At 34.9% G+C, this 16514-nt stretch overlaps 1 protein-coding gene across 4 annotated transcripts in view; it reads left to right on the top strand.

Moving 5' to 3' along the window:
* TOR1AIP1 (torsin 1A interacting protein 1) overlaps window positions 1–16514 on the top strand; it is a 43148-nt gene that overhangs the window by 20034 nt on the left and 6600 nt on the right. For all 4 annotated transcript variants that reach the window (XM_027975917.2, XM_012187643.4, XM_027975919.2 and 1 more), the window contains 5 exons: window positions 5412–5453; window positions 6387–6470; window positions 8447–8503; window positions 10923–10964; window positions 11500–11568. In XM_027975917.2, coding sequence (XP_027831718.1) covers window positions 5412–5453; window positions 6387–6470; window positions 8447–8503; window positions 10923–10964; window positions 11500–11568 — 294 coding nt within the window. The remainder of the gene's footprint in view (window positions 1–5411; window positions 5454–6386; window positions 6471–8446; window positions 8504–10922; window positions 10965–11499; window positions 11569–16514) is intronic.

Consider the following 16514-nt stretch of genomic DNA (forward strand, 5'->3'; position numbering starts at 1 on the left):
ATCAAAATCACAGTGAGATATCACCTCACACATGTCAGAATTCTCAAAAAAGGAAAGATAAAGCAAGTGTTGGCAAGGATGTGGAAAAAAGGGGCTCTTCATTATTGGTGGAAATGTAGATTGATACAGTGACTGAAAGACTGTATGAAAATTCCTTAAAAAATTAAGAATAGAACTACCATATGATCCAGCTATCCCACTCCTGGGCATTTATCCAAAGAATATGAAGATATAATCTGAAGTGATATCTGCATCGCCACTTACCTCCATGATCATCACAGCATTAGTTACAATATCCAAGTATGGAAACAACCCAAGTGCCTATCAACAGATAAGTGGATAAAGAAGATGTGGTGTATATATACACACACACACACACACACATATATATATATAACATATATACAGTGTAATACGACTCAGTAATAAAAAGATGGCATTTTGCCATTTGTGACAATGTGTATGGATCTTGAGGGCATGATGCTAAGTAAGATAAGTCAGAGGAAGACATAGATATGATTTCATTCATACGTAGAATATAAAAAGCTAATATTTAAAATAAATGAACAAACCAAACAAAAGTAAGCATGTAGATATAGAGAACAAAGTATTGATTATGAAAAGGGAAAGAACAGTGGGGAAGGGGAAGTAGGTAAAGGGGGATCAGATATTTGATTGTGAGCACATAGATGGAGACATGTAATGCTGTGTGCATGAAGCTTATAGATCAGTGTTCCTTAAATATTTGAAACTGTTTTACAAACTACAGGCTAATATTTCTCATGAACACAGACACTAAAAGTACAAGAAGAATACACTACAACCAAATAGATTTATCCCAGGTGTCCAAAGCCTGATTTAACATTTGAAAATCAACTCATATAATCATTAACAGAGTAAAGAAAAATCATACAACAATATCAATAGATGCAGAAAAAAAGCATTTGATGGAGTCCAACACCCACTCATGATAAAAAATTAGGAATAGAGATAAACTGTCTCAACTTGATAAAGACTGTCTGCAGAAACTATAGCTAACATCGTGTATGGGTAAGGAACTGGAACCTTTTGTACTAACCTCAGGTACAAGGCAAAGATGACCTTGCTCACCGCTTTTAAACATCAGGCTGGAAGTTCTAGCTAGTGCAGTAAGAGAAAAGGAAATAAAAGATATAGAGATTGAGAAGGAAGAACTAAAACTGTCTTTATTCACAGATGATATGACTATCTATGTAGGAAATCCAAAAGAATGGACCAAAAACTTCCTGGCACTTACAAGCCATCATGCAAGTTTGTAGGATACAAGGTTAATACACAAAAGTCAAGCAATTTCTTACATACCAGCAATGAATGAGATATTTGAAAATAAAAAACAATATCGTTAGCATATCCCACAATGCAATACTTAGATATAAATACAAAACTTGATGAGTAAAATAAAAGAATTACTAAGTAAATGGGGAGATGTTCCATGTTTATGGATAGGAGGATCCAATGTTGTCAAGATGTCATTTCTTCCCAGCAATCAGTAGATTCAATACAACACTGAACAAAATCCCAGCAAGTTAACTCATGGATATCAACAAATTGGTCCCAAAGTTTATGTGGAGAAACAAAAGACCCCAAGTAACTAACAGAATATTGGAAGAAGAAAGTAGGACAGAACTCCAAGGTAAACTAAACCTAAAGCTACAATAACTGAGACAATGTGGTATTGTCAAAAGAATAAACAAATACATCATTGGAGTAGAGTACAGAGCCCATAGGTAGAGCCATATATAGTCAACTGATCTTTGACAAAGGAGTGAAGGCGATATAATGGAACAGAGAGTCTTTTTAACAGATGATACTGAAACAACTGGACATCTACGTGAAGAAAACAGAATCTGCACATAGACCTTAACACCTGTCACAAAAATTAACTCAGAATAGATCACAGACCCAAACGTAAGCACAAAGCTATAAAACTTGTAGATTACATAGAAGAAAACCTAGATGATCGTTTGGTGGTGCCTTCTTAGGTATAAACCAAAAGCAGAATCCATGAGAGAAATAATTGATAGGCCAAATTTTGTAAGAATTAAAAACTTCTGCTCAGCAAAAAAACAGTCAAGGGAATGAGAAGGTAAGCCATAGACTATTTGCAAATGACGTATTTGAAAAGTACTGTTATCCAAAATATACAAAGAACTCTTCAAAACTCAACAATAAGAAAACAATTTAAAAAATGGGTCAAAGAGCATAACAGATAGCTCACGAAAGCAGTTAGACGGCAGATAAACATATGTAAAGATAGATGCTCTCCATTGTATGTCATCAGGGAAATGCAATTGAAAAAGTGAGATACCACTACATACACTTAACAATACCAAATGCTGATATGAATGTACAGCAACAGGAAGTCCTCTTTGTTGCTGGTGGGAATGCAGGGTGGTCCCCTTTGAGGTTACTTTTATAGTTTCTTAAAAAACTAAACATACTCTTAGTATGCAACCCAGCAATCACACTCCTGGATATCTACCCAAAGAAGTTGAAAACTTAGGTCCACACACAAACCTGTGCACACGTGTGTGACACCTTTTTATTCATAATTGCCAAAACTTAAAAGCAACCAAGATATCTTTCCATAGGTGAGTGGCTAAATAAACATCCAGACAATGGGATAATGAAGAACTATCAAGTCATGAAGAGACATGGAAGAACCTTAAATATATCTTACTGAGTGAAAGAAACTAATCTGAAAAGGCTGCATACTGTATGATTCTCACTATATGGCATCCTGGAAAATGCAAAACTCTTGAGACAGTAAAAAGATCAGTGATTGCCAAGGATTGGGGGTAGGAGATGGGGGAGCAACAAATAAGTCTGGCGCCAAAGATTTCTAGGACAGTGAAAATATTCTGCATAATACCATAATGGAATTATACATGTCATTGTACATTTGTCTAAACCCGTAGAAGGTGCAGCATCAAGATAGAACTGCAAAAAGAAGAGAGCTGTAATGTGAATTAAGTTCTTTGGGTGGTTATGATGTATCTGTAGGTTTGTCAGGTGTAATGAGTGTAGCGCTGTGATAGGAATGTTGGTAATGGGGAAGACTATGCATGTGTAGAGGCTGGGAGCATATGGGAAATCTCTCTCCCTCCCCCAGTTTCATGAATCATAAACTGCTTTTAAAAATTAATTTAAAAATAAATTTTTAAAATTACTGAGTGCTTACAACGTGCTGTTATTTTGAACAAAGCTGATGTAGTGGTAGAATAGAATTCTCGAAATCAGAAGAGTCTATTCAAGTCCTCTTTGTCGCTTGTCAGTCTTGACACCCTTAGACAGGGCACTTGGTATCTTTGAGCCTTACCTATCATAGTGTTCTCTTATAATGTTATGGGAATCAGATTAACACATGAAGTTTTTTGAAAACTAGCAACATGAAGATACTAAGGACTTACTGTTATTAAAATAACTAAGACATGACCATTGGCTCTTAAAAATATTTTTTTGTATGCCTTGTAAATAGTTGCATAAATGAATACAGCAAAACTGCTGTGTAAAGAAGTACTGTTAATGGTTATGGTTTAGAAAATAAAATTTCAAAAAGAGGGCAATACCTTTTAATGTGAATGGAAATATTAACATTTTAATAGAATAGCGTTAAGACAAGTCTGACTTTCCAGTTTTCTGGTTGGGAAAAAGAAGATAAAATGAAAAGACAGTCTTTCTAAAGAAAGAATCTTGTGCTGTGCTGTGCTTATTCCTGTCCGACTCTTTGCAACCCCATGGACTATAGCCCACCAGGCTCCTCTGTCCATGATTCTCAGGCAAGAATACTGGAATGGGTTGCCATGCCCTCCTTCAGGGGATCTTCCTGACCAGGGATTGAAACCAAGTCTCCCACACTACAGGTGGATTCTTTATCTCTGAGCCACCAGGAAAGCCCAAGAATACTGGGGTGGATAGCCTAACACTTCTCCAGGAGACCTTCTTGACCCAGGAGTCAAATCTGAGTCTCCTGCATTGCAGACAGATTCTTTACCAGCTGAGAAACCAGGGAAACCCAAAGAAAGAATTGCATAGTAGTATTAGCAGTTTTCTCAGAGTCAATTTTTTTAGAGCAAAAATGTTGTCAAATGCTGATTTGCACTTGCCACTATTAAGTAAAAGTAGCTTGGCTAGTATTGATGTTATACCAATCTAATTAAACTGATTTTTAAAAATTATTTCCACATTCATAGAATGATGGGTTGCTAGTTGCCTTCTACAATACAATTCTTTTTTTCTTTTGAAAAGCAAATAGGAGTTACAATCAACAGAGGAAGATCTGAAAGGAAACAAATTTTCATTCTGGTTCATTCTGTTCTCATATGATCATTCAGCAACATTTTAGCCCAATTGTGCAATTCTTACATTTGGGTATATCTTTCTTTATTTAAAAAAAAAACAATCAGGAAATTCCCTGTGGTCCAGTGGTTGGGACTCTGCTCTTCCACTGCCACAGCCCCAGCTTCAGTCCCTGATTGGGGAACTAAGATACCACAAGCCAAATGACACAGCCAAAAACCCCCCAAAATCAGAATAGCCCATGTGAAAATACAGCATTTCTTTGACACATTTTACTCATTTATCTTTGTCCAAATTCTCTGACTCTGAGAACAGTGGTGTATGTGGACCTGCTGGAACTAGGAGCGTTTCTTTACCTTTCTTACAATCTCTTCAGACTCACCAGTGCATTAAAACACTGCTTTTTCAGCTCTGCTTGTGTGGTTGGCTTTTTCAAAGGAGTATCGGAAATCTAGCAGATATGAGAAAGAGAATACAGTAAACCTATTTACCAACTTGCTACTGCTGCTAAGTCACTTCAGTCGTGTCTGACTCTGTGCGACCCCATAGATGGCAGCCCACCAGGCTCCCCCATCCCTGGGATTCTCCAGACAAGAACACTGGAGTAGGTTGCCATTTCCTCCTCCAGTGCATTAAAGTGACAAGTGAAAGTGAAGTCGCTCAGTCTTGTCCGACCCTCAGCGACCCGATGGACTGCAGCCTCCCAGGCTCCTCCGTCCATGGGATTTTCCAGGCAAGAGTACTGGAGTGGGGTGCCATTGCCCTCTCCGATTTACCAACCTAGGGGACTCTATTTATCAACATAGAGCTTCACACTTTCTACAAACACAAGTTACATTTTATAATACAAATAGACCTCTCAGTGAAGAAACACAGTTTCTGATTCTAGTTTGTAGCACACTTATTCCTGAAATAGTGTAAAGGGAAATAATCCTTTCTTTTTTATGATTTAATGGGAAAAAAAAGTTTAATTGTTGTGATGTAATATTCACTTTCCTAAATTAAATATTCTTATTGATTCCTGAACTTTGGCTTATGATGTTATATACAACATGTATGCTTTTCTTTTCTAGAAGCTGCCAGTGTCCATCAGAAGGTCAATTACTTGGAAGAAGGTATTTTCACTTAAAATACCATGCAGTATTTTCTAAATCTTTTTGTTGTTGTTATTAAGATTAGAAGCACTTTTGGTAAGTATTTAAGAGAGAGGACAGAAAAGAAGGCCTTTTTCTTCAGGAAAAAAAATATTCATGCCTAAAATCTGAACTGTTAAATGGACAGGTAAAATAGAACAGAATGTGTGAAGATGGCTTTTATGTATATATTAAACATCTTTTGTGTGTTGAAATTAATTTAAGCAAAGCTAATATTTCCATTTCTGTCATGTGCTAGCCTTTGATTATGGTATTAAAATAACTAGTTTTCCAAATCTTATCTTTGAATAGTACAGTAAAATTTAGTGTGTTTTTTTAAATTAATTTATTTTTTAATTGAAGTATAATTGCTTTACAGAATTTTGTTGTTTTCTGTCAAACCTCAACATGAATCAGCCATAGGTTAGTCTGTTTTTAAGCTCACCATAATCTGAGATTAGTGCCCTGCATACTGAAATGTTTGTGGATGGGTGTATGTATACACACGCCCTGTTGGCAAACATACACACGTATATGCAAACACATTAGTGCATATACTAATGTTGTATGAATTTGTACTCTAATTGTATTTTTCCTCACCATAAGGTAAAACTTTCCTTCTGTTTAATGTTCGTTTGTTTACTTTTTTACTCTAAAGCCTTAGAATACAATCTTACTGAGTATTCATTTGGGATATAATTATGTACTTCAGAGAACATGAAATGAATGAGCTCAATTTTAGCTTATTTAGAACTTTGTGACTCAGGATAGTAAGCGTAATAAATAGCAATTTGATATCTGATTATTTAAAAGGCTTCATTTTAATGTCAGATTGTTTTTATTATTACTTTTTTAATCCAGATCTTTAAAGATGTAGAATAAAGACTATAATAATGTGTTTTTATTTTGTTTTAGGGGAAACTGAAGAAAATGATCAAGACAGCTCTGACAGTGATGTTACTGTTAAGGTCAGATCCGGGGATTCTGTTGAGTCTGAAGGTAACATTGCTTTATGCTTTATGACTCTTTTCTTAGGAGCTGTAGCTCTAGGTAGAGTATAAAGTATTCTGTGAATTTGCTTTTTTAAAAAATATTTTAAAGTATTAAAACTACTTTTTAAAAAGTGTACTTTTAAACATTTATTAAAATTACTGATTCCATATACATATCACGTATCTGATTAGTAACATACTACCTAACAAACAAATCACTTCTACCTTGCCTTGTTATTTGTGGAACATATCTTTTTGCACCAAAAAAAGTTATTTGTGGTTTTTAAAAAACTTTGATAGAGAAACTGATCACACTGGCATAAACTCACTGTACTGTCAGGAGTGTTAGCTAGCTTTTAGGAAGTTTTAGTGAACTTAGATTACTACTTTTATCTCTGAATTGTTCAAATTCACACCAAGTTAGCAGTAACAGTTTCTGATTATTCATAAAAATTGATGTTTAGTTTATTCAAGGAAAAAATCAGCTGAAGGAAAAAGAAGTACCAGCTTGAGGCTTAGTGAGAGTGCCGATCAAATTTGTAAACAGTGTAACTAATGAGTAGTTTTATTTATATGCTAGTCCCATTAACAATAAAATCTCTACTTTTCCCCACCTTTTGAGAATTTCTATAATTTATTTATGTTTTACTTAATCATTCTATTTTCAAAATGAGCTCAGAAGCCAGTTTATGGGCATTTGATATTCTTTATATTTCCCATCCTTTGTCATGTTCCCCCATCCTTTCTTGACTCATAAATCCCAACAGAGATGTGCAAAACTCTAACATAGTGGTTAAGATCATGACTCTTGAGTTTCACTGCGTTTCACTCTTCCAGTACTATTGATAGGTTTTGTGCCCTCAGGCAATTGCTTAACTTTTCTGTTCCTCAGTTTCCTCACTGGTTTGTTGTGAGGTTAAATTACTCAGAGAGTGCCTGGCAAATAGTAAACGCTCAAATTATGTGCTGTTGTTAGTTGTTGTTAGTTTTCCTATATGCATACACCTGTGCTCTAAAACGGAGAGACTGATTAAGCCATTCATATAGCCGCTTGCTCGATACCATTGCCACCAGTGCTAGTCTTTGAAACCACATAAACCACAGGCTCTGTAATCCCTTTTGAACTCTAATAAATTCTTATTGAACCACATATACCCCATGCAGAAGAAAACTCTAGCTAAAGAACAAAGAAGTGAAGCATATTAGGGAGAATACTGATCTTTCTAGATTCTCTTCTGGGCCTGTTGTCACCACAGAGGTGGGAGAAAATCCACTGGAGTGCAGAAGGCAAATATTAGAATTTAGTGTATTATAGCTTTGATTTCATCCATCTAAAATGTTTATTTTAGTTTGTTTTATAATATGTATATCAGTTAATATTATTTTAGTAATGCTTATATATAAACTTAAAATATATTTTGGAGATTGATGCTCAAAAGTTTTTTAGTTATAGGAGTACACTAGCAAAACTACTTAGCCACTGCCTGGGGATGTGTCAGATACTTTTGCTCCCAAGATAGCAATCTGATTGCTCTTAAACATAATTTGTTATAAATTCTACTTGTAAATGAAAAAAAAATTGAAGATTTTTAAGAAGGGAAGACTAAAACACATAACATATTGATCACTTACAAGAGAAATTTAAAGCAAAATGGATGGTAATGATTCCAGGAAGACCCATTATTGTAAACTTTTAAGATTTTCCCCCATTCACAGGTGTCATTATTTCTTTTATCTCCTGCCATGTTCTGTATCTTACTTTTATCTTTAAAAAGAAAAGACAGATAATTAATTTTTCAGATATAACATGACCCTTTAGAAACTATTTTTTAAAATAAATTATACATTCACATTCAAGTGTTGAATTCCCTGAGGTTTATCTGAATGTTTTTGCTCTTCTGATTATTCATTATTTTCTGGTAAATGTACACTTAGAAAGTTAAATATGCTTTATAGTATACTATTTTTCTTTTTTGTTTTTAGACCAAACCACCAGATCGTCAAGTCATTATAAAGAATCACTTTGGCAGTCATCACAAAGTAGGTGAACCTGTAATTTACACTCTTAAAAGTCTAGATGTGATTGTGGTCAAATGCTATTCTTATTTTTGAAGAATGTCTTTTGCAGTTTAGCGTAAAATGTTGAAAGAGAGTATAGTGAATGCTAAACAACAACAACAACTCATCTTGTATCTTGAATTTGCTTCCTGAGTTAATCACCTCTGTACTCAACCTTGATTTTGAATGAAAGAAAAACAAAAAACTACTGCTTTCTGTGGCTTGTTGAATGTCCTTATTTGCAGTACAGATTTGTTGATAAATCAGGTATAGTAAAGTTCATTAGTTGGTGTGTATATAACGGTCTTACGGCCTTGCTTCCAACTTTGAAATTTTTCATAATAAAATGTTGAGAAAATGTAACACAGATTGGGAGGTAATATGAAGATGCTAACAATGATTTGTTCAGGATAGTAAAACCGTTGTTGATGTTTTTCATTTTCTTTTATCTATATTTTGTAGATTATCTATAATGAGTATGTATTTCTTAGATTAAGCAGAAATTACACTGTTTTTTTCTTTTCCATTTTTAAGTAAAATCCCAGAATTCAAATTAAGAATCAATCAAAAATATCCTGGAATGTAAAATCTTCAAGGACTTTGTTCTCCTCCCACATGGCCATATTAAACATGAGACTTTTTATATTTTTAAAGAAATGTGTTTTTTAATATATGTAATTTTATTTATTTATTTATGGCTGTGCTGAGTCTTCATTGCTGCACTGACTTTTCTCTGGTTGCAGAATTGCAGTGACTTCTCTCGTCATGAAGCCTGGGCTCTAGGGTATGTGGGCTTCAGTAGTTGCCACTGCTGGGCTCTAGAGCACAGGCTTAGAGTTGTGACACATGGGCTTAGTTGCTCCGTGGAATGTGGAATCTTCCTGGATCAGGGATTGAACACATAGCTCCCGCCTTAACAGACAGATTCTTTACCACTGAGCCACCAGTGAAGCCATGATACTATTTTTATAAAGAAAAGCTTTGGAAATCTGTTTTATAATCACTATGTTCATAGAATTGCACTTTATATGTGTGTGTGTGTGTGTGTATGTATGTATGTGTATATATATGTGTGTGTATACACACACCTACTAAACCTATATACATACATATATGTGTGTGTGTGTGTGTGTGTGTATATATATATACTATAAATGTATTAGTTTTTAGTAGGTTCTGAGTTTGGAATTTAAAACAGCTGGAACAAAAACCAGTCTTTTAAGGAAAATTACTCCCTGAATCATCTTATATGTTTGCCCTTTGTTATTCTAAATCTTTAATCTTTGGAAGCTCTGAAATGTGTCTCCCTATGTTAATTATGCTATACTTATGCAATGGTATACTTTTCAGTTATGGAAAATGAGTTGTTTGTATACAGTTAGGTGATCAGTAAATATTTCACTGAGTATAAAATGCCATCGCTTTTACATGTCACTGAGAAAGAAAACCATCTAGTTAAACTGTGTCATACCATTGATTGTAAGATACAGCCCTAACGCAAAGGTGTTTTTTAAAAAGTACTTCATAGAATCAATGAAAGACAATACAAAAAAGCGTGTGTCTACTTTTTTGAAGTTCTTTGTTAGTATAGACTGGAAACAAATCTGGAATATACGTCTGTCTGTGTTATTCATCATAATTTTCCTACAGTGTTTTGCACATAGTAGACACATAATAGATGTTAATGAATTTTTAGGTTATGCATTTCTAGAATGGTGTGTTTGTATTACAGCCAGCATATATATTATATTTATAGTCAGAAAAAAATTACATTGACCATAAATTTATACTGATGCTTGTATCAGTAGGTAGAAGTAACTTGTTTCTTCAGGGCAGATTTGGAAATCTACCACATTATAATTGTAGTATAATTTTCTAATTATCCCCATGTATCGTTTTATAGTTGTCCTTAAATACCATCCCAAAACATGAAGTAGCATCTTGCACTGCTTTGCTTATATGATGTTCACAAATCTGCTTGTGTAGTATATACTGCTATATATGAACTGCTGGGTTTATATCTCAGTCCCACTACCTTTACATATTTAATCTTGGAGGAATTTTCAGTTTCCTTATTTGTGAAATAGGAATAATGGTATCTACCACATAAAGTGTGAGAATTAATAAAATTATACTTAGTACTGGTAAGCAGTCAGTACATTTAGCCATTATTTTGATGGTGTTTCCCTTAAAGCTAGCTTCTTATTATCCAATTCCTGAACATTTTGAAGTTTAGGAAAGGAAAACACACGTTGTATATGTTTGGGACTGATGACAGAAAGGTTTGATTTTTTTTGTTTGGTTTTGGTGTCAGTAGTAAACAAGCAAAATGTCTATGCATCCAGCCATTTTCATTTTTTCCCCAAGGTTTTTATGACCTTATCTCTGCTTTCTGTTTCAGGTAGAGACTTCACAGCTTTTGATAAGCAACCATTAATGCTAAGTAAGTGGTTGGTTGTCTATTCTTTATTAGTTATCCAAGTCTAACCCAGTCTTATTCTGCCAACAAAAATTTGAGTAGGATTGAAAGTCATTTTATCCCCTTTGCCTTTTAATCCACCATAGATCAGTACTATATGTAATATTGGTACTCTGTAATGTGGAAATGTGTTCAGGACTACTTTACCAAACATAATTTATTTACAAAAGTAAATGGTTAACCTTTCTCTTCTTAATTAACACCGAAGTGTTAATGAAGTTCAAGTATTGACGATCCCATTCTCATAGACCATAGCAAAGGACTTGTACCTAGTTTTGTCTGTTAGGAGATTATGTGTTTATTTGTTGCCTGTCTCGCTGTAGGAAGTAGTTCATCCTCACTGATGTGATCTTTTGACATTATCGTTTACTTCTGAACCTATTGCTTTTGTTTTTTCCCTTCCTAACATTGTTTTACCTTTCTGATAAATGTACCTTATAACACTTAGATATAGTGTACATTTTCAAAGTATGTGCAGTGATATCTTGATATGTCGCAGGCTCAGGATATCAGAAAACTGCTCAGGAACGGGTTGAACAAACCACAAGAATAAGGACTAGGATGCAAAGTAAGTTGATAAATCTGTACCTGTTATTGAAGTATTTTTAAATCTCTGTTATCGAAGTAATTTTAAGTTTATTTGCTGTTTTCTTGATTATTTAACAGATAAAGCTGTTTGATTCTTCAGATAAGCATTTGAGTTGTTTGTGATCTCATTAATAAAGGACTTTTAGGATTGCTAGTGTAGTTATTTCTATTTGTTTGGACTGGTAAAAAATGTAGATAGTAGTGTGAGAAAACCAGTGGATGATACGTCTGTACTTGTTAAGTTGTCAGTTCTATCCAGCAGTTGTACAGTCTGCACATGAAAATGAAATTCTGATCTTTTGACAATACCTGTTTTTTTTTTTTCTATATTTAACAATTGTTTGTGTGAAAGTCGTTCAGTAGTGTGCGACTCTTTGCGACCCCATGGACTCTAGAGGCCATGGAATTCTCCAGGCCAAAATACTGAAGTGGGTAGCTGTTCCCTTCTCCAGGGGATCTTCCCAACCCAGAGATCGAACCCAGGTCTCCAGCATTGTAGGTGGATTCTTTGCCAGCTGAGCCACCAGGGAAGGTAAACAGTTGTTTACCATTATGTAAATAAACACTTAGACCAGCTTTGCATACCTATTATTTTAAGTTATAAATGCTGAAATCCTCAAATTGTATTTTCATGTTTAGGTTTAGGATAGAGTAGATGTCATAGAGTTTAAGAAATATTTAAGAAATAAATAGGTGCTGTAAAACTTTGAATTCAGTGTTTATCGTAATATCTATAGCAATGTGTCCATGTTAAACTTTGTATTAAAAAAAATCCATGCCATGCCTTAGACTAAATTGATGTAGTATATTCTCTGTTTGCATTTCTGCTTTGTCTTAAGTTTGTACATTTGCTATGGTTTAAACAGTTACATCCTGATTGATGGCCATCCACCGTATATATAGGACTTCCAGAATTAAATAGAAATTATGTAGCAGAAGTTTGCACATCAAGGTGCAGATAACATTTTTTAGATTTTTGACTGCACAAGGACTTCAAGATAAGAACAATAAACAGGAAGAATTTTCAAAGTAGAAGACTGCAGTGGTTTCCAGACAGCCATATAGATTTCTCTTCAACCTAAGATCATTTGAAAACACTTTTCCTTAGGTTTCCAAGTTTCATTATCTCATTGTCTTAACTCTGTACTTCTGCTTCTTTGAGAAAAAAAAATACTCATTTTTAGATTTAGCTGAACTTGGATTCCAGATTGTTATTATTCTTTGTTAGCCCTGGCTTCCTGGGTAGACAGGTTCCAGTTCAGGTTTCTGCCTGCATCCAAACCTTTTGGGAAAGACAGAGCCACTGTCTTTACTTTTGGTGTTTCCCAGGTGATAAAATAGTGAGAGTAAGGAAGACTGTCCATGGAAAGTCAGGCCTCTAAGTCTATCCTTCATCAGTATACATGTTTTGGAACCTGCCTCTGAAAGTGGTATAGAGAAAAGAGGAGAGCTTGGAATTAGAGCTATTGGGTTGTGGTCCCAGATGTTCTCTTTGCTAATTTAGTGATCTCGGTAAAGTCACTTAACTGTTGTCAACTTCAATTTTCTTAACTTAAAAGTTGGGACAGTAGTACCTATAACTAGGTTATTCTAATGACCTAGATATGTGAACACATTTTTTAAGTCTCAGTGTATTAGTTGCTCAGTCATGTCCAACTCTTTTTGATCCCGTGGACTCTATAGCCTGCCAGGCTCCTCGGTCCATGGGATTTTCCCGGCAAGAATACTGGAGTGTGTTGCTATTCCCTTCTCCAAGGGATCTTCCCAACCCAGGTTTCCTGCATTGTAGGTGGATTCTTTTACTGTTTGGGCCACCAGGGAAGCCCAGGTCTCAATGTAGCACATGAAAAGTGAAAGTCACTCTGTCTGACTCTCTGCAACCCTGTGAACTATATAGTCGATGGAATTCTCCAGGCCAGTATACTGGAGTGGGAAGGCTTTCAGAGGATTTTCCCAACCCAGGAATTGAACCCAGGTCTCCCAAATTGCAGGCATATTCTTTACCAGCTGAGCCACAAGGGAAGCCCCATGTATCATTAATACTTATCTATTTTTAACTGTATATGTGTAATAATCAGTACTAATAGCTATGAAATATTCATGCCCTCTGCTCTTGACCTTATAGAGTGATTGATTATTACCTACTCTTCATACTAAAAAAGAACCTCTGAGCTTTATATTTTTAAAAAGATGTTTTTAAAATAAATTTTAACTACTGTCTCTAAAAATATTTTTAATAAGAAAGATAGAGTTTACCTTTTAGACAGTGTGCTGCCTCAACAGTATATGCCCTGCTAAGTTTGTGTTCTTTGAATTCTATAAATAAATATTTCATATAATATATAGTATGTTATAGTAGCTGTTATAGTAAATTTTCATACAGTATATAGTAGCTATTCCATATCTTTAAAATCATCATAGAAGGGCATGTAAAAACATTTTTATGTGTTGTCACATTGGATCTTTGCAACCATGGATTCAAGATAAACATGTTGATGGATTTTCTTCCTTTTAAGAATATTTTATTGAAGTATAGTTGATTTACAACATTGTGTTAATTTCTGCTATATAGCACAGTGATCCAGTTTTATATATATATATATATGTATATTCTTTATCATATTCTTTTCCATTATGGTTTATCACAGGGTATTAAATAAACTTCCTGTGCTACACACAGGGACCTTGTTTATCCAGCCTATACATAATAGCTTGCATCTGCCAATCCCAGACTCCAATCCATTCCTCCCCAACCCTCACCCTCTCGGCAGGTCAGCCTGTTCTCTATGTCTGTCTATGTCTGTGAGTCTGTTTCTGTTTTGTAGATATGTTCCTTTTGTGTATCTTGTATTTTAGATTCCACATATGTGATATCATATGGTATTTGTCTTTCTCTAACTTACTTCACTTAGTTTGGTAGTCTCTGGGTCCATCCAATGCAAATGGCACTATTTAATTCTTCTTTATGGCTAATATTCCATTATGTATGTATGTATATATATGTATATATATATGCACCACATCTTTATCAATTCATCTGTAACTGACATACATTTAATGTATACAACTTATGTATTTAATGTATACAACTTGAGTTTGAACATAAGTATACATCTGTGAAACCATCACCATAATCTATGCCATAACATATGTATCACCTCCAAGTTTTTCCCACCCTCTTTACTTATTGTTATGTGTGTGAGATAAGAACATTTAACATAAGATCTACCCTCTTAGCAAGTTTTTAATATATAGGACAATAAATACAGGTACTATATAGTAGATGTCTAGGATTTATTCATCTTATTTAACTGAAACTGTGTACTCTTTGACTAGTATCTCTTGATATCCCCCTGTCGCAGGCCCTTAAAACTAACTCTTCTATGAATTTGACTATTTTAGATTCCTCACATAAATGACATCATGAAGTATTTGCACATCTGTATATGGCTTATTTCTTTTCCATGGGGATGGTCTTGATCCCGGTTTGCTGTACAATGTCATGAACCTCCATCCTTAGTTCATCAGGCACTCTGTCTATCAGATCTAGTCCCTTAAATCTATTTCTCACTTCCACTGTATAATCATAAGGGATTTGATTTAGGTCATACCTGAATGGTCTAGTGGTTTTCCCCACTTTCTTCAATTTAAGTCTGAATTTGGTAATAAGGAGTTCATGATCTGAGCCACAGTCAGCTACCTGTCTTGTTTTTGCTGACTGTATAGAGCTTTTCCATCTTTGGCTGCAAAGAATATAATCAATCTGATTTCGGTGTTGACCATCTGGTGATGTCCATGTGTAGAGTCTTGTGTTGTTGAAGAGGGTGTTTGCTATGACCAGTGTGTTCTCTTGGCAAAACTCTATTAGCCTTTGCTCTGTTTCATTCCGTATTCCAAGGCCAAATGTGCCTGTTACTCCAGGTGTTTCTTGACTTCCTACTTTTGCATTCCGATCCCCTATAATGAAAAGGACATCTTTTTTGGGTGTTAGTTCTAAAAGGTCTTGGAGGTCTTCATAAAACTGTTCAGCTTCTTCAGCATTACTGGTTGGGGCATAAACTTGGATGGATTACTGTGATATTGAATGGTTTACCTTGGGAATGAACAGAGATCATTCTGTTGTTTTTGAGATTGCATCCAAGTACTGCATTTCGGACTCTTGTTGACCATGATGGCTACTCCATTTCTTCTAAGGGATTCCTGCCCACAGTAGTAGATATAATGGTCATCTGAGTTAAATTCACCCATTCCAGTCCATTTTAGTTTGCTGATTCCTAGAATGTCAACATTCACTCTTGCCATCTCATGTTTGACCACTTCCAATTTGCCTTTATTCATGGACCTAACATTCCAGGTTCCTATGCAATATTGTTCTTTACAGCATTGGACCTTGCTTCTATCACCAGTCACATCCACAACTGAGTATTGTTTTTGCTTTGGCTCCATCCCTTCATTCTTTCTGGATAATAATGCTTTCCATGTTGTCAAAAGTGGCAAATTTTCCTTCTTTTTAAAAGATGAATAATAATTCCATTTTGTGTGTATATCACATTTTATCCATTAATTTGTCAATGGACATTTAGTTTGCTTACATATTTTGGCTATTGTGAATATTACTGCAGTTAACATGAGTGTGTGTATATCTCTCCAAGATCGGAATTTCAATTCTTTTGGATATATATCCAAAAGTGGGATTGCCAGATCATATGGTTGTCCATTTTTATCTTTTGAGGAACCTCCATAATTCTTTTCCTAGAGATTGTACCAGTTTATATTCCCACCAACAGTGTACACGGGATTCTGTTTTCTCCACATCTCCTCCACATAGCTTGTACTTTTGTTTTGATAATAGCTACACAATACATTTGATAATGTGAGGTGATGTTGTGATTTTAGTCACATAAGTCACTGTGCTTTTTTAAGTTC

Source organism: Ovis aries, chromosome 12 (assembly GCF_016772045.2).
Source record: "Ovis aries strain OAR_USU_Benz2616 breed Rambouillet chromosome 12, ARS-UI_Ramb_v3.0, whole genome shotgun sequence".
NCBI classification, from domain to species: domain Eukaryota; kingdom Metazoa; phylum Chordata; class Mammalia; order Artiodactyla; family Bovidae; genus Ovis; species Ovis aries.